Source organism: Elephas maximus, chromosome 4, assembly GCF_024166365.1.
Source record: "Elephas maximus indicus isolate mEleMax1 chromosome 4, mEleMax1 primary haplotype, whole genome shotgun sequence".
In the NCBI taxonomy this organism is placed as follows: Eukaryota; Metazoa; Chordata; class Mammalia; order Proboscidea; family Elephantidae; genus Elephas; species Elephas maximus.
In genome coordinates, this window is record NC_064822.1 from 38,001,772 (window position 1) to 38,019,895 (window position 18,124).

At 36.5% G+C, this 18,124-nt stretch overlaps 1 protein-coding gene across 3 annotated transcripts in view; it reads left to right on the forward strand.

Annotated features, from left to right (window-relative positions):
- Nucleotides 1–18,124, forward strand: part of NSUN6 (NOP2/Sun RNA methyltransferase 6) — a 75,479-nt gene that overhangs the window by 19,779 nt on the left and 37,576 nt on the right. For all 3 annotated transcript variants that reach the window (XM_049881894.1, XM_049881893.1, XM_049881895.1), the window contains 4 exons: nt 1,050–1,159; nt 3,025–3,178; nt 6,583–6,664; nt 15,037–15,156. In XM_049881894.1, the coding sequence (XP_049737851.1) occupies nt 1,050–1,159; nt 3,025–3,178; nt 6,583–6,664; nt 15,037–15,156 (466 nt within the window). The remainder of the gene's footprint in view (nt 1–1,049; nt 1,160–3,024; nt 3,179–6,582; nt 6,665–15,036; nt 15,157–18,124) is intronic.

Here is an 18,124-nt window from a genome sequence, read left to right on the forward strand (position 1 = left end):
GCTCTTCTTTGTTGTTATTGTAAAAATATATATTGCACATCATTTACCAATTCGGCGTTTTACAGGTATACAACAGTAACATCAATTACGATTGGCTGTACAACCATTGCCTGTAATTAATATGACTTTTCCATCACCATAAACAAAAACTCAGTGCTCCATAGGCAATAAGTCTTTCTTTGTCCCTTCCTCCTGCCCGTGATAGCCACTAATAAACTTTGGTCCTTATACATTTGCCTGTTCTTGTCTTTTTATAGAAATGAGGTCATATAAAATTTGCCCTTTTTTGATGGACTTCTTTCATTCAGCATAATGTCTTCAAGCTCCATCCATGTTGTAGCATATATCAGGACTTCATTTCTCTTTCTGGCAGAGTAGTGTTCCATTGTATGTATGTACCACATTTCTGTTTATCCATTCATCCTTTCATGGGCATTTAGGGTGTTTATACCTTTCGTTAAGTGTTATTTGATAACTTGGGCCAGATTTTAATTGAGGAATGAAAGGGAGGTGAGAAATTGAAGGAAGCAAGACACTCAAAAAAGTTGGACAGCAAAGAAAAAAATTTATCTTCATTGTTGATGTAGTTTAAAATAGTCATAATTTACCATGCAATAATCTATCACTTTAGACATTTCTTGTATGTTTAGAAATTTCTTGTTCTTAAATGTGCACCTGTTTTAGTCTTTGGAAATAGGAACTTTCTCTGTTCCTCTTCTCTCCTAATGCTGTTATGAACACAATAATGCTTGTTAAATGATGTATTAAGTAAGCGATTTTTGGTGCCACTTTATTGCCTTCCACTAGATGGACCTCTTTCTATTTTTTTCTTTTTTCTTGTGCCCATCTCCCTCCCCCCCAAACTAATTCTCTATTTTTATCCCTCTTTATTAGCTTTCTTTTTCTAACTTATTCCTTAGTGGTTTATCTCAGGACAGTTAAGATTAAAGTGTTATTTCTTTAGGGTTTAGATTAAAACGTTGAGAAGAAGGTTACTAAGCTTTGGAGATATATTACTCTGTTAAATTTCTCTTATCTTACCTCTCTAGGAAGAATATAAAAAAACAACAGTGTGAGGCTATTGTTGGAGCCCAGTGTGGCAACGCAGTGTTAAGAGGAGCCCATGTCTACGTTCCAGGAATTGTTTCAGCTTCAAAATGTAAGTATAGTGTTTTGATTTCTCTGAAAAAAAAAAAAGGGGGCTCTAAAATTTATTTTCTTTATCCAGTGGAATTATCATTCAGGATGTTTCAGATTTACTTTTCTCAGGTATTGTCAAGTTTTACCTTTAGTGTAGGCAGGCAGGGTTTTGTCTAATATGGACTAAAATATTCAGCATTATGTAAGGTTTTCTGGCAGTTTTTTACTGTCCATATAAGAGTGTGTTGGTGTTTATTTAGGGGATCTTTACTGATAAATTTTTTTTTTTTTTTTTACTGATAAATAGAGAGGGTGGAGTCCTGGTGGCACAGTGCTTAAGAGCTTGACTGCTAGCCAAAAGGTCGGTGGTTGAAACCACCAGCCTCAGGAGAAAGATAGCGCAGTCTACTTCCATAAAGATTACAGCCTTAGTAAACCCTATGGGGCAGTTCTGCTCTGACCTATAGAGTTGCTATGCATTGGAATTGACTTGATGGTAATGGGTTTGGTTTTTGGTTTTAAAATATCAAAGAGATTTCATTTTGTACTCTTGACTCCATTATTCTAAAACCTCAGAACTACTGTTAATCATTTGTGAGGGTAACACTCAAAACCTGGAATCTTAACATTGGGATGAAACCTAGTATTCTTAATTTATTTACCCAGTTGATAGCATATTACATAAGCTTAATAAGTTAGGTACTGTTGGTTCAGTGGTACCTTATTGTACTTAAAATCAAGAAATGTAAGTGTAGACCTATTAGTAAATTATTTAATCTCTGGGCCTTAATTACCTTGTCTGTGAAATAAATAATTTGGTCAATGTCAGGATTTGGCAAACTACTGCCTGCTAGTAGTCTGGCCCATGGTCTATTTTTGTATGACATGCAAGTCAAGTTTTTTTTTTTTTTAAGAACCTGTAAAACAAATACAAAGAAGAATATGCAATAGAGACATTAACATGGCCCACAAAGTCTAAAATATTTACTGGCCCTTTATAAAACAAATTTTATTGACCCTTCATCAGCATATTTTAACAGTCCTTCTAACTCTAGCTAATAGGCTGCTTACTTCTATTTGTTAGGTTAATGGGCTCAACACATTCATAATAGGTTAGATTTTAAAATGTTTGTTGGAAGAGAATACAGTTTCCCATTTATTAATGTCACTGGAATTTGTTACTGAAAACAGTTTATAGAGATGATAAAAACTAGATTTAATCAGTCATAAATCAACTGTATGTTATATAATTTCAAGATATTCTAAGTTTACACACAAAAAATATGTTCTAAGTTTATACACATAAAAAATAATGTATGTGTGTGTACCTACATGTATATGAACAATGAATGTGTTCATTATTAAAATTTCTGCCTTAATAGTAATATAACTACAAAACTACAAAGAAATACCAATAGGGTTTTGGAATTTAAGAATATTTATTAGAGAGATTTTAATGGACATTTTTGAGGACTCTTTGAAGGAAATGTAGAACTTTGAGGATTGAGTCAAAATATCAAGATTTGTATGGAATCTTTTAGGGAATGTTAGATTTGGGAAAGATAAGTAGAAGATATTTATTTTCTGCTCAGCTGAAGACTTTTGTTTGAGGTAGTATGGTTTGAAGTCTATTCTATTTGATTTCTCTAAAAAAAATTCCTCAATTAGATTTATTTTTAGGGAAAATTTAAAGGTAAAAGATCAGATTTTCTGTTAAGAATTATTTAGAATAGTGAACTACTTCATACCTTCTATTGCTACCGCTACAGGTTCCTAGTCTAGCTTAGAGAATTTTCACTGTCAAATTCTTTCACAAAGTATAGATTCTCATCAAATTCACACCAAAATGTAGTCCAGTGTAATCTAATTTTGTTCTTTCTCTAGTTATGAAAGCTGGAGATGTTATTTCTGTATACTCTGATATTAAAGGAAAATGTAAGAAAGGAGCCAAAGAATTTGATGGAACAAAAGTGTTTCTTGGAAATGGAATTTCTGAATTAAGCCGCAAAGAACTCTTCAGTGGGCTACCTGAACTAAAGTATGTCATCAGGTGTTGTATGAGGGAAAACAAGCATCCTTTTTGTGGTTCAAAGAAAATTGAAAACAATTTTAAGAATGTACCTAGTTGCATTATACAAATAACATTTTTTGGTATAAATTCAACTGGTAAGAAATTATTTAGCTTGTGTTTCCATGATTTTTGGAAAAAAATGTTTTTAGGTGAAAGAGAGAAAGTGGTCAGATTGAAGAGCTCAAGTAAGCAAACAGTCATACTGTAATTGTTAAATAATTTGACTTGGCCTTTTGAATTGTGTTGAATATTTTTACATCTTTGAATAATACTATTTATAGAATATCTTCATAGAGAGTGAATTCGATGACCTCTCCAGATCTTTCCTAACGTTCTGATAATGTGAAAGGAAAACCTTGTGATAGTAATATAAATTAACAATAAAAATTTTAAAAAATGAAAAACATATTTTACCAGAACAACAAACTCCCTGAATATTTATAGTTAAAAATGTGCATTTGCATTTGTTCAAACTGAATTAAATAATCTCTGATCGTTAGTGCATCTAAATAAACTGAACCCATGGGCCATCCATGCTTTTATTTACTTAGATCTTCCATCCTGTTTTAGGAGTTCTTTTGGACAGCTCCATTACTCCAGAGCTGGCTGCTAACGTAGACCTGCTGAAAGCTGTGAGTTTATCCTTCTAGGACTGGACCACATCCTTGATTCCTAGAACAGTGTTTCATGTTGCAGCAATTTGGATTTACAGTTAAAATTAATTATTTTTGAAGAAACAGACTATTGGATTCCCCAGATCTAGCAGTACTTTCCAAATAGCCGAAACAAGGAGCCCTGGTGGTGCAATGGCTAAGCACTCAGCTACTAACCAAAAGGTTGGCAGTTCGAACCCATCCTGTGGCTCCGTGAGAAAAATACCTGGAGGTCTGCACCCATAAAGATCACAGCCTAGAATACCCTATGGGGCAGTTCTGCTCTGTTGCAGGAGGTCATTCTGAGTCGAAATTGACAACACCTCCTAACAATAGGCTTTATGAATGCAAAGATCATATATATGCGTATGTTGTGTTTATCTTTTATTTGTGCATCTGCAACAGAAAATTGCTATTTTGACTGCCTTCTCTAGTTCATTGTTAGTGGGTCACTCTTTATCCTGTTGTCTTACTTAATATGGTAGTGCCATTTACTGTGCCATGGCAGACTTTTCTAAATAATGCCTTCTTTGTTGATGGGAGTAGGAGGCAACCTTCTTTAAAAAAAAAAAAATACTGGTTTTAACTCATTTTATTCAGTTGTTCTGCTGTGATTGCAGTCTCTTTCTATGTTAGAAAAAGCATGTGTCCGTAACAAAGAAATAATATTGTATACATGCTGATGCTTACTTATATTCTTTTCAAAATTTAAAACCAGCTCTATTAATGGTTTATTTAATTAGGGAACTTGCGCCTTTTGGTTTTTTGAATTCCAGGTGGATTGAATCATTCAAAGACTCATAGAGGTAAATTAATTTACTAACAATCTGTTATATAAGATCTTATACAGTATTACATAGAGATATCACATCACTACAAAAAAGCACATATGATCCCATACCTGAACAATAATTGGCTTAAATTATCTTTCTTATGTTAAGTTAAATACTGTATAGATGGACTCACTGGTGCCAGTAGACATGGTCAGAAGAGAATAGTCAAAGGGAGACCAGAACTTAGAGCGCTAGGTCGAACCTGTTGCTGTCGAGTCGATTCTGACTCATAGTGACCCTATAGGACAGGGTAGAACTGACTGACCCATAGGGTTTCCAAGGAGCGCCTGGTGGATTCGAACTGCCGACCTTTTGGTTAGCAGCCATAGCTCTTAACCACTACGCCACTAGGTAGGACAAATTAAATGTTAAAGTTTCAGTCTTTTTCAAAGGACTGCGAACCTGCAAGTCAGAAAACCATTTAAATTATGAGGGAATGGTCAGGTCTTGGAATTCAGGGCATTCGGTAATGGGTCTAGACTCTGAGAGGTGAAATATCGATCAATGTAAAAGCACCAGGTGTCTCAACAAAGGACTGACTTTTGAATATGAGGCTGTGACATTTCAGAAGTCTCCTTTTTGGGTGGGGGGCAGAGCAGGAATTATTTGGGAAGTGAATACAGTGGCTTGACTTGATCCTGCCTGGAGTAGAGAGAGAGAGGCTTAACTTTGATTAAAAGTAGGAAGCACATTCAGAGATCTCAAGAGGTAAACAAATGTGTGAAGAGGTAAAGAGGATGGGAGAGGAAGAAAAGAAGTTAATATTTACTGTGTGCTGAAGATGAGTTGTTCATAGTTCAGCTGAGGGGAGTTCATAGTCATACTCCCTGCAGTCACAGTCTACAAACATCTACAGAAATTATTTCACTCTAATGAGCAGCATCAAGTAGGGTACAAACCATCCGTGTAGATGCTTCTCTGCCAAGATCAGTTCATAAGCTAGTTGTGTTGTCTATGAACTTGTCTTCCGTACTATATCTGAGGACTCTATCCTTGTTCGCCTTACTTGAACTCTCTTCTTGGCTTGCACCCTTATACCTGGCCTTGTACCCTTATACCTGGCCTTGTACCTGGTCTAAATTCTGATTCTTATCCTTGCCTCTATAATTAGATTGTACTTTTTTCCACCCTTCTAAACCTGGAAACACTGCTTTGATTCCCCTTTTTCTTGCTTTCTCTGGTTTGGCTTCATACACCAGGCCGTACTTGGCTTTCTCTAACAGTACTTGTGTGCTTTCTCTCCCTTTGGCAGTCTCTGATAACCTCTCTCAGATTCTGTTGTCCGTCTTCACAAGTCACTGTCTACCCTGCCATCCTGAGTCTGGATCCTCCTGTGGAAAAGATCATCTGAGGGTTGTGTCAGTACCTAGCTGTTACTCTATATGAGATCAGAGGGAGAGCAGTACAGCATGTTTGTCATTGCTTAGCATCAGCGTGGTTTGAAGAGTTTTTTCATTTTTCATATGATTGCCTAGCACAGTGCCTTGAAGACTGAAGCATTTACAGAATGTTTATTGAATTAAAAGGCTAATAATGATCACAAATGTTACCAGAAAGAGTAGAATGAATAAAAAAATGAAGACTCGGGTGTTCTTTGCTTTTCGATCTATTCAAATCTCTAAAGAAACTTATTTGTGCCTAAAAGAAACATTTATGTAACTTTGTCCTTTTTTAGTTATCCTGACGGTCTCCTACACTGCTGCATATAAAAATTCAAAACAATTCACAGGAATATTTTAAGTATTTTGGTGTTGGATAAAAGAGGTTCTAAAAAGGCAGAAGACCTTATATTTGACATGCTACTTGGCTATGCTTTTAGAAACATAGCTTCATATTTCTAACTCTGTAATTTATACAGACTAATGTTAGATTTTCTACTTTTCAGAGGAATAGGCATAAGAATGACAGAACCTGTATATCTCAGCCCTTCATTTGACAATGTACTACCCAGTTACTTATTTTTACAGGTAAGTATTTATAAAAATATATTTAATGACATTAAAACATCCTTCAGTTAGTTTTTTGAAATCTGAGTTTGTTTTTAATTTATTTTAATGTATTTTTTGGTTTATTTTTTTATTTTCTGATCTGCCTTTGATTTAGCAGTATGAAACAAAACCTATTACTCTTCCTTTTCTCTTAACTGATTTTTAACTACTTTTTCTACCCTCTTTTGTCCAAGAGTGATTAAATAGTACCTTCTTATAACTACTGCTCTTTTCAGGTCTCAGAATATTAATCTTTAAATAGTGCATACACTTGATATTTGGCATACATGTAAGTGCTAATTTGTAACTTTGCATAAGACCCAAATGGTTTATTACTGTCAGTCTTTTGTCGGGTGGTTATCAATTGTGATATAATGTGTTTTACCTTGTCCAGTTTACTAAGTACTTCTGTACATTAACTCATTTGATTCATTCCATGCCGCTGTCTAGATAGTGTTGTTTTTGCTGTTGTTATGACACTCAATATAAGGTGAAAATATTGAAGATTAAACCCCTTAAGCTTCTTGATCAAGTTCACACAATATGTGATAATGTCGGAACTCAGACCTAAGTCCAAATGTCATTTTCTACTTGGTCCAGTATTTAACCGAAAGGCATTTTTATAAATTCAGAGATTACATCTGGTGTCAACAAACAGAAAAACATATTTATGTTTATTATCTAATTCTACATTAGCGATAATATAACAAACAAACAAAAAAAAAACCAGGTGCCATCGAGTTGATGCCTACTTATAGCGACCCTATAGAACAGAGTAGAACTGCCCCATTGGGTTTCTAAGGAGTGGCTGATGGAATCTAACTGCTGACCTTTTGGTTAACAGCCATAGCTCTTAACCACTTTGCCACTAAGGCTCCAATAATATAATACCTAAGGATATAAAAAAAAAAAAAGGATATAAAGCCTGAAAATTGCTTGTAAATTATTTGGATTTTTTTGTCTAGTTTTAGTATTTTTGCTTGCTAGTTTATTTTTCTGTTTAATCCTCTTTCAAACACTTGTGAACATTTGACAGTCCAGTCCTGAGTCTTGCTACTGGTGTCTGTGCCTTCTTCACATGACTACCAGTTAGGGCAGTATTATTTTCCCTTTGGTCTGACGGTAAAGGGCCAGATGACTGCTCATCCCATGATTTAGTTTTGGCTTTGGAAAAAAAAAAAAAAAAGCAAAATCTAGTACAGTGCAAATATTTTCTTAATTTTCTTGCTACCTATAGCTGTCTTCCTAGCCCCCAAATCAGCTTGATGCTGATTCCTTTATGAACTATAAAAGCAAGTCATTTTGTAATTCTTAGTGTCCAGACAGCACCATGGAGCGTTGTCTGCTTCCTAAGAGCAAGGGACATGAGATTCTACTGCTGGAATAAAGCTTTTATATCTGAGGGTGGAGCTTAACCTTTTGTCATTTCCCTTGTGGAAGCTGTTTCATTTTATGTGATTTATTCTGACGGCCATTGATTGGCCACTGAAACTTACTAAAGTGCTAAGTGTTTGTACATACGTTGTTTCATTTAATCCTTAAACCGTGTTGCCATGGAGTCAGTAGAGCTGCCCCATAGGGTTTCCAAGGAACAGCTGGTAGATTCCAACTACCAACCTTTTGGTTAGCAGCCGAGCTCTTAACCACTGCGTCACCAGGGCTCCAGTCCTTAAAAGCCTCCAATTTTATAGATAAGGAAATACAGACGAGAGAAGTAAAGTGCATAGGACATAGTGGGCACTTAGTAATTATTCACTGACTGAGTGGTCAGGAGCCCTGCTCCACAGTGGTTAAGAGCTCAGCTGCAAGTGGGAAGGTCTGAAGTTCGAACTCACCAGCTGCTCTGCAGGAGAAAGATGTGGCAGCCTGCTCCTGTGAAGATTACAGCCTTGGAAACCCTATGTGGGAGTTCTGCTCTGTCCTGTAGGGTCACTATTAGCTGTAATCAACTGGACTGCAACGGGTTTAGTTTTGGTTTTAAATGAGTATTTTGCTCAGTGTCACATTGATAGACATCAGCAAAACCAGTTTTGTACCTAGGTTTTTCTGACTTCAAAAGACTGTGCTCGACTTTATGCCAGGGCTCAGAATATGATCCTTAAATGACCTGCATCTGAATCACCTGCAGGGACTACTTAAAATGTGCTTCCTGGGCCCCAGTCATAAACTGAATCTGGGGGAGGGGTAGCGGGCAGTTCCAAGAAATTTGTATATACAACATGCTTCCCAAATGCTCTTTTTGCTGCTTCCCAGAACTCTGTGTCAATGTTTAGTTGGTATAAGAAATTAGTTGATCTTTTTATATTAAATCTCCCTTTTCAAACTAGTTCAGTACCACCAGACTGACTCTTCATATATCTGACCTAGTAAAATCTAAATAGCCTAAATTCAACCCAGACCAGAACTAGGTGATCCAGAGCCAGGTGATATTAGTTTCCCTAAGGTAAGTTACCAAAAAAAAAATGCTCAGAGTAAGTTAACTTTTAAAAAAGAATATGGAATTTTTATATTCATTATTGTTCTTAAACTCTTGGATATATGATTTTCGAAAATAATATACATTTCGCATTTACACGTATTGGAACATCTAGATTAAACAATTAAGCTGCCTTTCTTTGCAAACATACTTGAGCACTCAAATGACTACAAGGCCTGGCTGTTGATTTAAAAAGTCGCTGAAAGTACGTCAGCATGAGCGGCATCCTCCAAATCGAGCGCTTTTCCAAGGCTTTCAATCACTGAGATAGATGCTGACACTTCAGTAACACACTGAAAGTGAATTTTTCTCTTGGAAACCAGTATCCATGCTTCACTTCTCTAAAAGCTAAGGAGCTGACGGTGGCCTTAATTTATAATTTTCATTGTGGTGTAGGGATTAATTTATGTCTAAATATGAAAGATACTTAAGGCCTTTCATAGGTCTTGGCTTACTAGGGAGCCTTGCTGTTCATTATACCAGTCATGCAGACTCTGTGAAGTAAATTAAAATCCCAAAAAACCAAACACATTGCCATTGAGTCGATTCCAACTCAAACGACCCTATGTAAAAAAAAAAATGTAGTAGGCTTCAAATCACTTGTGGAACTTAAAAAATTGTGAATACCTACATCCTGCTTCTGGAGATATTTTTTAAAATAAGCTTTTTATTTTAGAATTATTTTAGAATTACAGACCAAAAGTTTAGAACTATTCAATTGCAAAGCTAGTGTAAGAATTCCGGTCTACCCCTCACCCAGTTTCCCTAATGCTAATATGTTACTAAGGTACATTTGCCAAAACTTAGAAATCAGCATTGGTAAGTTACTGTTAAGGAAATTCCAATAAAGTTGGGATTTCCTGCATAGTAACTTACCAAATTTTATTTGGATTTTTATCATTTTTTTTTTACCCCGAGTGTCCTTTTTCCAGAATCACGTCCAGGATTCCACGCTGCATTTAGTCTTCATGTTTTCTTAGTATCCTCTGCCCTGTGATAGTTTCTCAGCCATTCCTTTTTTTTTTTCCCCTCAGGGCATGACAGTTTTGAGACTAAGATGTTTTGTAGAATGTCCCTCACTTTGGGTTTGTCTGATGTTTTTCTTATGGTTATACTAGGGTTACTAGGCATTGGGAAGAATACAACAGAGGTGAAGTGCCCTTATCATATTATCAGGGCTTTTATATGGTATCTCCTTAGAGATTGATTCAGCAAGTCTGGAGTGGATCCTCGGAATTTTATTTGTTTTTGTTTTCTTTGTATATTTTAATCTTCACAGAATATTTCCATAACATAACCAGCTGCCACAAACAAAGGAATGCCAACCTTTAAAGTTCTTTTTCCAAAGATAACAACCAATATCTTTCGAATGTTACTGTGTCAGGCACTGTGCTAAACACTTGTCAGGCATTTTGTAATTTAATCCTATGTGTTTCCTTCTTTCTGGTGGATTCTCAGTTATTGTCTGTAGTCAACTTTTATTTCTTCTCATCTTGCCCCTATCTACGCTTTCCATTTTGTTTAAGTTGTGCAATAGAAATGTTCCATTTTGATAAATAGTACTTCCTGTGATGTGCTTCCACTTTTCCTTCCTTTGGAGCTGTAGGCTGAATATACTCTTTTACTGAATCCCTGTTATGTAAGAAAACCTGCTAGACAGACTCCTTAAGATAGTATCGTATCTCTTACTGCTTCGCCTACTTGTCATTACTTATTGATGCTGTGGGTTGTTTTCCAGGTGTGGAACAACACAAAAGCTCATACACTTGTAAGCCTGAGAGTATTGCATGTGGAGTCACACAGTGCCCATCTGTCCTTCCTTGGTGATGTTCATTTTGATCACCCTATTAAGACTTCTGATATCTACACTAATTATGTTTTTCCCCCCTCAAAACTAATAATCAGTCTGTGGGGAGACACTTTAAAAATCATCCAAATGTCCTGCTTCTCATTAGAATTTCCTCCTAGATTTAGCACCCATTGATAATTCTTGCCTGAGCCAGGTTTTCTAATGTCAGCACTCCCTCCACGTTTGCCGTTTTAACATAAGCAAGGGGCCTCCCCTGTTTAACAGGATGCCCTGCTAAATTCCTATTTATAATGGCTTAAAATTCATTATTGCATTTCGTTATTTTAGTGCTCCAATCCTCCCAGATTTGGCATAGTATAGACCACTACTCATGAACTTTAATGTACAAATATAATAAAAACCTTGGAAATTTTGTTAAAATGCAGATTCTCATTCTGTAGATCTGGGGTAGGTTCTGAGATTATGTATTTCTGACAGGCTCTCAGGGAATTTGGATGCTCGTAGTTTGAGGACTACACTTTGAGTAACAAAGCAGTGGGACTTCTGAAAAGTAAGACTTCGAAAAAGTAAAGCTCGTTATTTAATATTTCTTATCTTCTTATTATGCTACTGGAATTTTTGCATGAGAGAGCTGCTTACGCATAAATGTACATTATATGAATTTATTTAGACCCTACAAATATTAAAAATGTAGGTAAGATAGCTTTACGGTGATGAGATTTTTTCTGCTTCAATATCACACGCTATTTATCACTTGGTAAGTGTCCAGCAAGTTTAAGTTGAGTGTAATTAGTGCTCTGCTGCTTCTTTTGGCAGTAACTAACCTGCAGCTACAGTTGCTGTGTATTAAATATTACTCTTACTGCTGTTATAGTAAAATAACGTGTGCAGGTCAGGAGTGCTTGGACACCCTGCTGCTTGGGAATGTTTAAAATTGGAATTTCTACCTCTTGTTTATGGTCTCTTTTATCTCTATCAGAATGTAAGTTCTAGGGCAAGAAAGATCTTATTCTTATTTATACTCTTAACTCCATTGCATACAGTATTATCTGGTATGTGGTAGGTACTCATTAAGTATTTGTGGAGTAAATGAATGAAACCATGGGCTTACTATTTTGAATAAAAATAGCATCAATAGGCTAGGATTTACATGGAGGTGCATTCTGTCCAATGGCTGCTTCTCAGAGGCTGAGAAGAGCTGGATGATGAACCCTGCAAGTAGCTTTGACCTACCACTTTTAGCTACTTCGTTGCTGAAATGGAATAATATATAACACTAGTTAGTGGGTTTTTTTTAATGCTTGAATCATGAGCCAAATCTTGATGCAATATAACAGTTTTTATTTATCTTCATTAATGTATGCTAATTTTCTGTTTTTAAGTTTGACATTTTGCTAGGTGCTTTGAATATATTATCTAAAGCCTGCACTAGCTTCTAACTTAAGAAAACTGATACGGTTTCTTGAATTATATTCAGTAACCAATTAATTTTGTAGTTCACAGGGCCGAGGAAGTTATACCATGAGGAAATCATATGTAGTTGTCAAATGGGTTTGAGAACTAGTAGTCTTTTTCCATTCTACGGTATTACTCAAGTTATTATACCGCATAAGTGAAATTACCTACTTTCTATTGGGAAAATCCCTGGGAAAATCTGTGCTTTTTTTTTTTTTAAATGCCTCTTGCCTTGGCTTTTCTTAAACATTATCCCTAAACCTATACTCTTTGTTGCTTCCAATACCTAATGCAAAAGCTTCCCATTGTGTTTTTTACAGGAAGTGGTTAGGGGAGTTAGTAAAACTATTTTTTTGCTGAAGGTCATTCAAAATCGGCTGCAGTAGTGTATCGACAGGGAACTGCCAGAAATTCAGGTGGGTTTCAGAAGAGGACATGGAACCAGGGATATCATTGCTGATGTCAGATGGATCCTGGCTGAAAGCAGTATCTGGATGTTTACCTGTGTTTTATTGACTATGCAAAGGCATTTAATGTGTGGCTCATAACAAGTTATAGATAATATTGCAAAGAATGGGAATTCCAGAACACTTAATTGTGCTGCTGAGGAACCTTTATGTAGATCAAGAGGCAGTTGTTCAGACAGAACAAGGGGATACTGATTGGTTTAAAATCAGGAAAGGTGTGTGTCAGGGTTGTATCCTTTGACCATACCTATTCAATCTGTATGCTGAACAAACAATCCGAGAAGCTGGACTATATGAAGAAGAACGGGGCATCAGGATTGGAGGAAGACTCATTAACAACTTGCATTATGTAGATGATACAACTTTGCTTGCTGAAAGTGAAAAGGACTTGAAGTACTTACTCATGAAGATCACAGACCACAGCCTTCAGTATGGATTGCAACATAAAGAGAACAGAAATCCTCACAACTGGGCCAATGAGCAACATCATGATAAACGGAGAAAAGATTGAAGTTGTCAAGGATTTCATTTTACTTGGATCCACAATCAACAGCCACGGAAGCAGCAGTCAAGAACTCAATGCATCGCATTGGGTAAATCTGCTGCAAAGGACTTCTTTAAAGTCTTGAAAAGCAAAGATGTCACCTTGAAGGCTAAGGTGCGCCTGACCCAAGCCATGGTATTTTCAGTCACATCATATGCATGTGAAAGCTGGACAGTGAGTAAGGAAGACCAAAGAAGAATTGGCACCTTTAAATTGTGGTGTTGGCAAAGAATATTGAATATACCATGGACTGCCAAAAGAATGAACAAATCTGTCTTGAAAGAAGGACAACCAGAATGCCCCTCGGAAGCAAAGATGACGAGACTGCATCTTACATACTGTGGACATGTTGTTAGGAGGAGAAGGACGTCATGCTCGGCAAAGTACAGGGTCAGTGGAAAAGAGGAAGACGCTCAACTAGGTGGATTGACACAGTGGCTGCAACAGTGAGCTCAAGCATAACAGCAATTGTAAGGGTGGCGCAGGACTGGGCAGTCTGTTGTGCATAGAGTCGCTAAGAGTCGGAACCAACTTGACGGCACCTAACAACAGCAAAGACAATTATTTTTAATTCTAATAACTAAAGTTACCCAAGGATATTTTGTAAACTTAATGGAAATATTGTACCCAATCAATAAAATTATAACTGCAATATTATTTGGTTTTTCAAAATCAGAAAGGCAACTTTTGAATTGCTTAAACATAATTCACAGAATTGGAAAAAAAAACTTAGATGCCATTCACAATTAATTAACATAATGGCCAATTAAAGGTTTAACAGCTTAATATAGCTGCTTTCAAAGTTATATTCCTTGTTGGCTGGGAGAAAAAATGGTGCCTGAAACTTAATTTTCTAGTTTTAAAAACACAGATGCCTGAAATTCTGATTTAAATGTTCTAGGTGAAGACCAGGCAATTTTTTAAAGCTCACCAGATTATCCTGTAGTATAGCCAAGATTGAAAAATAGTAGTAGAGAATGTAGTAAAATAAATTGTTTTAAGAAAACTCTACCATCCCTTGAATATTTAATAAAGTTTCTTTACTTGGACTGTTTCACATTTCCAACTTATGCGTGATGAAAATGTTCTTAATGGCCTTCCTTGCCTTGTAGATGGGTCCACATGTGGCACCTTGTCTTCCCCTGTCTCTGTCTATTCTGCTGTTTTTATAAGACAACTCTTAGAAATTATTAGGTTTAGGACCTACCCTACTCATTTAGGACCCATCCTAATGAACTCATTAACATAAAAAAAAACCTATCTCCAAACAGGACCCTATGTACGGTTACTGAGGTTAGAACTTCACATATTTTTGGAGGTTACAATTCATAATATGCTAGTACCCTGAAAACACTGTTACTGGGGAAGAAATCTCGGATTGATTGGAGAAATACATTGTATGTGTATGTGTAAGTCCTGTGAGTTACTCTAGGAGACTGTGAATTTCCTGACACTGTTATATTTATAGAAACTGTATTGGCAGGCTTAAAGTGCTGTACTAGATTAGCTCCAAAGGTTTCTGTATGTTTTTTGACTCTGAAATTATGAAGATGATTTAGAATAATTGGCAATTGGTTGCTTTTTTTTTTTAATATATAGAATTTGCCATCTGCTGTAGTAGCCCATGTTCTGAATCCTCAACCTGGAGAGAAGATTCTGGACTTGTGTGCAGCACCAGGAGGCAAAACAACACACATTGCAGCATTAATGCATGATCAGGTGAGACTCTCTTCACAGGAAAACTACTTAATGTATTACATATTTTAGTGGAGAAGGTGGGACTTCGTGTAACTTGTGCAGACATTTATGATCTGAACATTTACAGATTCATGTAAAGTAGAGACTATTCAGAGATGTCACTCATATATTAAATTCAGTAGACAGTTATTTGCAAAGACTGTGACTCAAGACCCTCTATTTGTTAATACAATTATAGAATACAGTTACTCCCTCATAAAATTAAGTGTTCTGAAACATTTAAGAGATCCTTTCATGTTCTTACTTATAAGACTTAGTACTTTTCTAAGCTGTTAAATTCTGCCACTGAAATCAATTTTACCGTACATCATCTAAGTGTTGAAATATATATAACATATATATAAAACACATAAATATGCACACACATAAATTTCTGTGTGTGTGTGTTCTTATCCTGGAGTTCATAAAAACTTCATGATTGGGCTTGATTATTAATGTTTTCTTCATTGCCACAAAATATGAGTTAAGTCTTTCTTGGATAACTTTAGCTCAGATGTTTACTGCTTCTTCCTATGTATATAGAGTCTCTGGGTGGAGCAGATGGCTAAGTGCTCTACTATTAGCTGAAAGATTGGCTGTTCAAACCCACCCAGAGACACCTTGGAAGGCAGATCTGGCAATCTGCTTCTGAAAGATCACAGCCTGGAAAACGCTATGGAGCAGCTCCACTCTGCACATATGGGTTTCTATGAATCGGAATTAACTTGATGGCAACTAACACCACCACAAACCTATGTATATATATTCCCAAAGGTGTTTTCTTATCGGCCAGTTTTATCTGTGTTGAAAACTCACTGTAGCCTTGTAACCATTCTGTTCTTGAACTGAGATTCCTCAACTCAAAAAGAATATGGTCAATTGATGCTATCTTTCCAGTTTGTTTCAAATTATGTAAAACTAAAAAGGTTCTAAAATCCTTACACATGCCAGTATCTTCACCCACAGTAGCTTTCTTTATATGGAACCAGATTTTGATCACTTACTTAATTGATTAAACAGATATTTATTCAGTACCTGTTTTGTGCCAAGGACTGGGGATACAGCAATGAACCACACTGACCAAAATTCCCACCTTCATGGAGCTTATAGTCTAGTGACAGGTGACAGATAATAAATAAGTGAATGAAATATATGGCATATCAGACTATGAATAAAGGAGAGTTTGGGAAATAGAGTGTGGGGGGGGACTGAGAATTTGCATTTGTGAATAGGGTGGTCATGGAGGTCCACACTATGAAGATAATATTTGAAGAAAGACTTAAAGGAGATGAGCAATATGGAGATCTATGGAAAGAATGTTCCAGCTAGAAAAAGTAATAAGTGTAAATGCCCTGAGGTGGAGGAGTTGCTGACTTGGTTGAGGAACCACAGTAGTTTTACTGAAGTACACTAAATGAGAAGGAGGAGGGTAGATGGAAAAGAGATCAGAGATGTAGGCTAGAGAGGGGGCGTCTGGACAGAGCAGTTTTGTAAAATCTTGTAGGTCTTTGGTTTTACTCAAGAGTGATAGAAAGTCATTGGGAGATGTTTGAGCAGAAGAGTGACATAAGCCTAATTCCTTTTTAAACTATTACCCTGGCTCTTGTGTTGAGAACAAGCTATATGAGGGTAAGGGAAGAAGTTACAGAGACCAGCTAGGAAACTAGTTCAGGGAGAAAGAGTGGAAGTGGTAAGAATTGGTCCGATTCTGGATATACTCTGAAGGTAGAGCTAATAGGAGTTGCTGTTAGATTGGATATTAGTTGTAAAAATGAGAGGGTAATCAAGAATGACTCCTTGAAGAAAGGGAAGGATGGAGTAATTGTTGGATAGGGACAAGTATGGGAGGAGCAAATTTTGCAAAGAGAAATCAGAAATTCAGTTTTGAACATATTAAAGTGAGATGTCAATTACATATCCAAGAGTTTTGAGATGTTGTGAAAGCAATTGGATATATATGAGTCTAGAATCCAGGAGATGGGTCTAAGTTTGAGATATAAATTTGGAAATCATCACCATATTGATAATATGTAAAGCCATAAAACTGGATGAGTAGGAATAGAAAATAGAAGAGGTCTGGGGACTGAATCTCATGGATATAGTATGCCAACATCCAGAGGTTGGAAAATTAGAAGGAATGGACACTGTTATAGGAAGACGACCAGGGGAGTGTGATACCCTGGAAGACATGTGAAGAAAGGAGTTAAAGGAGGATGGAGAGATAAACTATGTCAAATATTGTTGATAGGCCAAGTAAGATGAGGACTGAACTCACCACTGGGTTTAGCATCATGTAAGTCATTGGTGACCTTGACCTGAGTCGTTTTGGTAAATGTAAATGTTTGCTCGGTTTTAAGAAAGAATGAGAAGAAAGGAAACAAAGTGAGTGGAGACAACTCCTTTGAGGAGGGAGTGTTGTACATATGAGAGACATGGGGTAGTAGTTGGAGGGGAATGTGCGGCTAAGATTTTTTTTCTTTTTTTAAGATGGCAGAAGTAACAGTGTTTCTGTGCCAGTGAGAAAGACATTAGAAAGAGAAAATTGGTAGCACCTGGGAGAGAAGAAAAGAAATTGCTGGAATGATATCCTTGAGTAGATGAGATGTGATGGGGTTTGGTGCACAAGTAGCAGAAATGGCTTTAGATAGTAGCATGGGATAGTTTATCCAGGGAAATAGTAGGGAAAGCAGAGTACATGGGTGCAAATGTTGGTAGGTTGGTAGATGTGGTAGGAGACTGGAAGTTCTCTTCTTCTTGTTTCAGTTTTCTCAGTGAAATAGGAGGCAAGGTCAGTCATCACATGAGAATGGAGGTGGAGGAGGAAGAGGTGTTAATAATTTTGAGAAGGTGTGAAATATTGGGAAAATAGAAGAGAAAATGGGCTATGGACACATCATAAAACTGGTTTTGTACAGAGTCCCATGAGGATAGCGATTGTGAAGTTAAAGTG